This window comes from Triticum dicoccoides, chromosome 3A (assembly GCF_002162155.2).
Source record: "Triticum dicoccoides isolate Atlit2015 ecotype Zavitan chromosome 3A, WEW_v2.0, whole genome shotgun sequence".
NCBI lineage: Eukaryota > Viridiplantae > Streptophyta > Magnoliopsida > Poales > Poaceae > Triticum > Triticum dicoccoides.
Genome location: NC_041384.1, coordinates 218,984,962 through 218,993,178, shown reverse-complemented (window position 1 = coordinate 218,993,178; position 8,217 = coordinate 218,984,962). Strand labels below are relative to the sequence as shown.

Genomic DNA, 8,217 nt, shown 5'->3' with positions numbered 1-8,217 from the left:
TGAATAGTTAAAGCACTTTCAAGATTATCATTCACCCTAGCACACTTGCTCTCTTCAACCATTGACCAAAGCTTCAACAATGCATTCTCCATTGTTGGGGGCCACTGCTCATCAACCACTGAACAAACCCACAATTCTTACCTTCCTGGAAAAATAACAAGGGCAAAATTTAGTACAATACAACTACTATGAGTAGTAAGCAACAGTTAGTTCATGGCAGTAGCTAATGTTGGTACTGACCAACACTGAATTTGCACAGCCATGTGCTAAGCAACAGGAGCACATTGTAAAAATAACTTAATGTAATCCTACAATGGGTGATCAGTATATATTTAGCAAAGTAACACTCCATTCAACTTAGCATAATAACCAACTTAGAATTGGCCATTAATATAATGGAATCCTAGAATGTGCACTACCACTCTACCAGTTAACTACTTTGCCATATATCACTAACAAATAGAACATAGACATCACTGAATGAAGAGTTATTAAACCAGACTACATTAGCCTAGCTAAATACACTACATTAGCCTGCAGCAACAAACTAGCTAATGACAGTACCTACTGTCAGCAGTAAGCAACAGTTACTTATTAGGAGTCACACATCAGCTAATGGAGGGGCTAATGTGAGTACTAAGCAACACTGCATACAAGTATAAATAAATAGAATGTGCACACAACAGAGCAAGCTTGAGCCTATATTTAGCAAAAATGCACTCCACTGAATTTAATATTCAGCATTCCTACAATGAGCACTACAGTAGGGCATATATGACTAACAAAATTACCATAGACATAACTGAATCACACTTGGCAAACAAGACTATATCACTTTCAATGAACACATCCTGTGAATAATCAATAAGGCAAGAAAAGTACCGGCTCTGCACATGCTAAGAACCTTCTCCCAGTCATTGTTCCTTCAAATGCAACAAGCCTCTCTGATGGCTTCCCATGCTTCTCGCACATCACTATCAGATCTAGCTCAAGACCCTTGTAATCCGGGTCCTCAAGAGAGAAAGGCACCTGCCCAAGCAAAATCCAAGTTACCATCATGTGCAGAGGACGAGGAAAAAGCAAATCAAACGAAATCCTCACAACAAAGACCACCTACACAGAAAAATCCCCACATTTTCTAAACCTAACCCTAACCCTAGCTCCAATGGAGTAACTGACCTGGTTGAGCCCATCGGTGGAGGTTTCGGAGTACATGTACGGGAGGCTTGAGTTGTCATCGCTGCTCTTGTCCTCCAAAACCATGGCTGCGGCGAAGGCGTGTGGCGGCCGACAGGGGCGGGCGCAGGCGGCGGCGAGGTAGAGAGAAGGAAGAAGAAGGCAGAGTAGAGCGGGGGGAATGAGCGAGGTCTGGCTCGGGCCGCACCAGCCGCGCCTAAACTGGCTCGTCCGAGTCAGCGCGCGGGCACGCGCTCACTGGCCAGCGTGGCGCCTGACGGGCGGGCCCAACCGGTCAGAATACCTGTCAATATGTATAAAATGCACTTTTAGCCTCTTTTGCAACGTCTCACCCCAAACTTGGTACTGACACGTAAAAATTATCAATCTTAGCACCAACCTGCTTCCAATGCCCCAATTGTGGTACTTCTGTGCAATTTACTCCGAATCAAACAAACATGATGAAAGTGACTAGATGAAATTCCCGTGTGTCCTCAAGAACGCTTTGCTTATTATAAGAGAACTTTTCGGCCCGTCCTTTGCTAACAAAAGGACTGGGCTACCTTGCTGCACCTTTTTTTATAGTTGCTATTACTTGCTCATTACAAATTACATTGCTATCAAACTATCTGTTACCGATAATCTCAGTGCTTGTAGAAAATACCTTGCTAGAAACCACTTGTCATTTCCTTCTGCTCCTTATTGGGTTCGACACTCTTACTTATCGAAAAGACTATGATTGATCCCCTATACTTGTGGGTCATCACCATCTATCACCAGATAGGCAAACTCTCGGTAGCAATCTCATACACCATTCTAACCCCTCGCATGAGGTATCCATACACCATGAATAACTAAAACCAGCAGGATGTAGGGTATTACTCTCTGGAGGCCCGAACCTGGATAAACCCCTTGTGCGACCTCTATCTGGGACTTCCAGCCGCGCTCAGACCCGTACCGAGGGATCTGATGGTATTTTGCACCGTCATGCATAAGGAGGCAGACGATGTGGTGTCAAATGCGACGACGAAGGAGTTGATGATGTTGATTCCTGACCCAGTCAAAGGTGCTATGTCAGTGCACATAATGCGCTCGGCCAAGGATCATGCCAAGTCCGGCGATGCTAGTCAGAGAGCCAAATGGGCCAGAGTACATGCAGTACAAGGCTTGTCAAGACCAGCCGTTCGCCGTGGTGGCTTCAAAGGATGACCACAATGCGGTGTACATGGTGGTCAAGGCGCCGGCGCCTGCAAGACCCATCGTTTTTGACGAAGATGAGGAGGAGGAGATTGTGGATGGTGCGGTGGAGGTGGTGGTGGAAGACAACAAGAAGGCTATGACCCCCCGCCGCTCAAAATGCCTCCAAGGTCGTCGCGTCTAGGATATGTGCTTCTAAGGTAAATTTACCCCATTCTCCAACCTCCTTGTACTAAAAAATCACCGTATGAACACTATAGTCCATCGGTTCTCTGACGAATCGAGTGCAACTCCAATTCCCCAACCCCTTTGTATTCAATCCTCTTCCTAATGCTTGAATCGAGTCTGAAAATCCAATCTAAACCGTAAATCAAAAAAACAGGGCAAGGGCTTACCGCCATTGCCGATGCCCTGTCAGTGCGCCGATGAAGCCGGTGATCGTCTTGCAGTTCGTCGCTCCGTTGCTCAGCATCGCCGATGTGAGAGTGGGAGCGAGAGAGAGAGAGAGAGGGAGAGAGAGAGAGAGATAGGTGAGGGTAATTATGCCGCCTCTTCGGGAAACAACACGACTTCTCGAGACCGTCCCCTCGCGTGCAGCCTCCCCTACGCACGTGCCACAAGGTGCATCGTTCGGGCCTGACTGTGAAAAAACGACCTATTAGCCAGATCCAGAGGTGCTTTAAGGTTCATGCTAACCAATTTATTTATGCGACCAATCAATCAAACTAATCGAATTTTTTATGCGTTTGGTGTCTCTTAAAAAATGTCGTCGTCGTTTTTGACAGATCCATGCTCGTTTTCCACGCGTCTGCGACCCTATTGCTGTCATCACTACTGAGTCAGTAGTCACTACGAGTGCCGTGCCACTGCCAATTCCCGTTGCCACCGCGGGGTTTAACAACTCGTCCTCCCCTTATCCCCTCCCTCCTCTCCATCCCCATTCCCAAATTCCTCCGATTCCCGCGGGCTCGCAGATCCAGGCAGCCTCCCTCCGCCGAACCACCACCCGATGAGCCACCGGCGAGTGGAGGCATGCGACTCCTGGCGCCCGCCGCCCGTGCCTGGGCACGCGCCTGCTCTCCTCCTCCGCGCGGGTAACCCCTGGGGCCGCTCCTACCCACCCTGCGCCTTCGCGTCCCTCTCCGTCCGTGAGGGCGGGGCGGCCGCCGTCAAGGCGGAGGATGTGGAAGAGGAGAAGGAGAGAACGCTGGCTCAGGTGGCAGCCGAGGTCTCTGGGACGAAGGGCAAGATGCCGCCGGTGGCGCAGCTGCTGAAGCACCCCCTGGCGCTGCTGGCGCTGGTGCCCAGCAGCGTCGCGCTCTTCGCGGCCGGCGCCGGGGCGGGCGCCGTCGCCAAGACGGTCACCGCGCCGCTCGACCGCGTCAAGCTCCTCATGCAGGCATGCGGCCTTCTGACCCCGATGCCCCCGCGGTTCATGCTGCTGGGTGTGTAACTGATGTTTCTGACCCGCGTTTCTTCTCTTCTTCGCCCAGACACATAGCGTGCGGATGGCGGGTGAGAGCACCAAGGGAATTGGATTCGTGCAGGTAACAATGCTACATTCTCTTTGACTCCGTTTCTTTTTGTGTTGCAAACAAAAAATGATACAGAACATGTGATTTTTTATATGATCAATGCATAAATTCAGAACTGCGGCTCAAAGAAAATTTGGGGTTAACTGAAATCTATCGTTGATTCTTTTTCAGAACATTCTTCCATACACCTGCAATCTATGTTAACTGAATAATAATCCATCAGGAATAACCAAAACAAAAAGACCTTATCTGAACTATAAAGAAGTAGGTAACTTAAGATGAAAAGGTCCTTGGTGGGAGATCACAGTTAGAAACTTCAGGATCACCAAGTCTTCTTTTGCTTTATTTGGCAAGAGCTCGAGCTGTTTCTCCATCCTTTATTTTGCACTTGTAACTATAATGTTGTTTTAGTTCAGTTATTAACAGATTTGAGATGCTTGTTTGACTAACTGGATAAGGTTAACCATGGAATTACCTGGTTTCCGTACCCTCTGTGTCAGGTTATTTCCATTTTCTTTAATAAAGATATACGAATATTAACCATTTCTGTTGAATTGATGCATTTTAGAGTTGACAGTCAGAACATAGGGGAGAAAGGGCGATAGTTTTCTTTTAATGCCTTATCGATGATACTTGTACTTACATGTAAAGGAAATCATGTAACCTGGTACATCTCCAATTGTGTAGGCTATGGCAGAGATAGGGAAGGAGGAAGGTATAAAGGGTTACTGGAAGGGCAATCTTCCACAGGTGCTTGATATTACCCATCTTGCAAATTATGATTTTGTGTCTCATGCATGGTTTATCTTGTGTTCCCATGCTGACTTGTTTCTTCTCCATAAACTCCTCCAGGTTATCCGCATAATTCCATACAGTGCAGTACAACTTTTCTCATATGAAGTTTACAAGGTCATAACATCTCCTTGCTACTAATAGTCACTTAATCTATTTTATGTTCTTGTGATTGTGAATGTGAGTGCCGTGTTCCTTTTTGTTATTTTACAACTTCAATTCGTTGTTTTCAGAAAGTATTCCGGAGAAAGGATGGAGAGCTTACTGTATTTGGGAGACTTGCGGCTGGGGCTTGTGCGGGCATGACTTCTACACTTGTAATTTATTTTATCTACCTTCTTTCTAGCAAATGGCTGTTTGTTTCTAGTTTCATAGGTTAAAATTGGTTGTGTTTCCGTTCATTCTTATTCTGGTCTGAACTTTCTATTTGTACTTGCTGATAGGTGACTTACCCACTGGATGTCCTCCGGCTTAGGCTAGCAGTTCAATCTGGACATAGCACTATGTCACAGGTAATAACTATTACAAACACAAATTTCTGTAGTTCGAAACTGGCATTTCATGATGATTAATTTTGTAGGTTGCTCTGAACATGCTGAGAGAAGAAGGGCTAGCTTCCTTCTATGGGGGCCTTGGTCCATCTCTTATAGGAATTGCACCTTACATCGCTGTAAACTTCTGTGTTTTTGACCTGTGAGATCCTTTCTACTGCATATTCAATTCTTCATAGTGTATGATGTATAAAATGGTCTCAGATTTTGATATTTGTCTCACGTTTTTATATATCCAAATCATCATTTCTGTATCGAAGAATGAAGAAATCCGTACCGGAGAAGTACAAGAGTAGACCAGAGACTTCTCTAGCAACTGCTCTTCTTTCAGCAACGTTTGCAACTTTGATGTGCTATCCGTTGGACACTGTTAGGAGGCAGATGCAAATGAAAGGCACACCGTACAATACAATTTTCGATGCCATACCAGGTAGCTAAGTGAATTTTGCTACCCTTGCATATGCAGCACAGTAGTGCAGCATTTTTTGCATAGTGCTACATAGCCACCTCAGTGTGTACAATGTTATTTGCCACTTTTCACCATTCTACGTACTCATTAGCAGCTTGGTCTTGTTCATTATTGGCCAAAAAGAAGCATTTTTTGAGTTTTTTAATGCCAAATGCAGGCATTGTGGAGCGTGACGGTCTAGTTGGGCTATACAGAGGTTTTGTGCCAAATGCGTTGAAAAATCTACCAAATAGCAGGTGGTGCTTTTGTCACCATGTCTGTGAAAATATTTTATTTTGATTACAGCGACACTGATAGCTAGCATCATGTTTAACTTGCCATAGAAATTATGTTCTCTCACAAGTTTGTTATGACATGCAGCATTAAACTCACCGCATTCGACACAATGAAGATCCTGATATCTACTGGGCAAAAGGAACTGGAAAAAATAATGCAAGAAAATCAGGAGAAAACAAGCTAGGAAAATAGCCTTGCACAACCTTAAGGCACGGGGAGCTGGCATGCTACCCCTTTTTACATGCTCCAATTTTCGATGAATCTCACTTTCCCAGGCCATATTATAGAGTTTAGATAGGCACATATTTGATGTTCCCTTACAAGTTGGTCCTAACTTACAGTGGTTTTTGTACACCTTGCTGCCTGCTGAAGATCGAGGCATTAGAATCAAGCAGGGCAATTAGTTGCTGATCTTAGTGGCGGCGTGGCTTTAGCTAGGCGTTAGTACAAGCATTCACCTTACCTGATATTTATTCTTGTCGAAACATAGATTGACCTCATAAGCTCTCCAGAAAGTTTATCCCTATGTTTTGTAGACAGATCTATGAAATACAATGGAGAGCTTGGATACTGTCCTCTAACAGGTACACCCTGAGTAATACATCCTTGTTCTACAGGGTGTTTACCACCGCACTGCTGTTACTGTAATACCGGTTTTGTATGCTCAAAGCTTTACATTTGCCGATGAATAATTCTTAGCTTCAGTTTGGGCACCACCTCTTCTGTAATTTGTTTCTCTTTCGGCATGAGCTGCATGGCCTTATGCACCATCAGACGATGAAATGGAAATAAGGAAATGCAGTTTAGGGAGAGGAGGGTATTTCTGACTTTTTTGTATGTCGATGAGAATTGAAGTATTTGTTTGTCCTTCTTCAAGAGCTAGAGTAAAATGAGATTGGACAAATTGTGTACTGCTATTCCATGATCTAAATATGCTTTTGTGCCTTGTACTGATGTATCATGTGCATGTCAATTGTCATGGTGAAATGGCATTCCAGATCATATTATGAAACTAGTGGACCCGTTGCGCCAAATGGCGCAGAGACGCGTTGAATCCATGTTCACATTGAAAAGAAAATCCACGATTCCGTTGGTATAGTTGTGGGCAAGCATGTATGGTAACAAAATTTAACGCCCTTTAATAAAAAAAATGGTGGCTTGGTTTCTACAATGAGATGTACACACAGATTTAAATTTGGCAGCACAGAGTCCCATTGAAAACTATTTTTAGCAATCTTTTGTTGAAAAAGCACGTACATTAAGAATTTAGATCCCCACACATAAAAAAAATACATACCAGTTAAGGAGGCTTTAAGGTAGTGCTTGTATCAATTTGCTTGTGTGTTTGAGAAAAAAAAAAGACTATTTTTGTGCCACTTAGACACATGTCCATTTTTTTTAAGCATGTCCATTTTAAAGTAGTCATACGGTAGTTAGTCCAGCCCACAAAGCAGTGTGTTGGGCTGGCTCGCTTGGAGCATAATATGAAGCGGCAGGGTATCGAACTACCTATCTCTTCTTCTTCCTGGGCAGCTCCGTTCGGTTATAGGCGAATTCCTCGACGCCCATGTGTATCTAAAACTGGTGAGATTTGTCCCGCTTTCCTACTGCTTCCAACTACTTTGATGCATGAATTTGAATTGCATTTATTTGGACTTTATGTTTCGTCTCTTCTTGGGGCGATTTTTAATCTCTTCCTACGCTTTTTTAGCCACCACATATCTTGGTCAGCATCTCATTCCACATAGGGATGGATACGTATATGGAAACAAATCTCTGCAGCCATTGCAATTGTTTTGGCGGCCCAGTCGATTAGGCCCACGACTGGATCTTGGTTCTTTACCTGCATTTTGTAGAGATATCTACTCTGGAATTTATGTTGTTTCAGGTTTTTGCGACGGCTGAGCATGAGAGGAGCCCGCATAGATGATTATGTAAACATTAATTTTGATAAAGGTATCTTCGGTAATATTATACATTAGTTATTCGACCAATTAGATTGTGTCTATGATCTGTATTGTAATTCTCTGCACTCGTTTATAGAAGAAAAGGGCCTCGCATATGACTACTGTATAATTGTAAAATATTTATTAAACATAAATTACATAATAGAATGGTGGAAATTCTTATGCATGTTTACATGTTAAGTTACAACTTTTTCTGCATGGTTTTATGTTGAGGTGGATCTTTTTCCATCCATGTTATTTGATGAGGTGACATA

At 44.0% G+C, this 8,217-nt stretch overlaps 1 protein-coding gene across 1 annotated transcript; it reads left to right on the top strand.

The window, feature by feature from the left end:
* The first annotated feature begins 3,228 nt into the window (after positions 1 to 3,228).
* Positions 3,229 to 6,907, top strand: LOC119267925 (probable envelope ADP,ATP carrier protein, chloroplastic). Its single transcript, XM_037549384.1, has 10 exons — positions 3,229 to 3,772; positions 3,867 to 3,920; positions 4,596 to 4,658; positions 4,761 to 4,817; positions 4,934 to 5,017; positions 5,144 to 5,212; positions 5,281 to 5,393; positions 5,512 to 5,681; positions 5,878 to 5,956; positions 6,081 to 6,907. Exons 1-10 carry the CDS (start codon positions 3,383 to 3,385, stop codon positions 6,178 to 6,180), a joined length of 1,179 nt encoding a protein of 392 aa, XP_037405281.1. The 5' UTR covers positions 3,229 to 3,382; the 3' UTR covers positions 6,181 to 6,907.
* Positions 6,908 to 8,217: the final 1,310 nt, after the last annotated feature.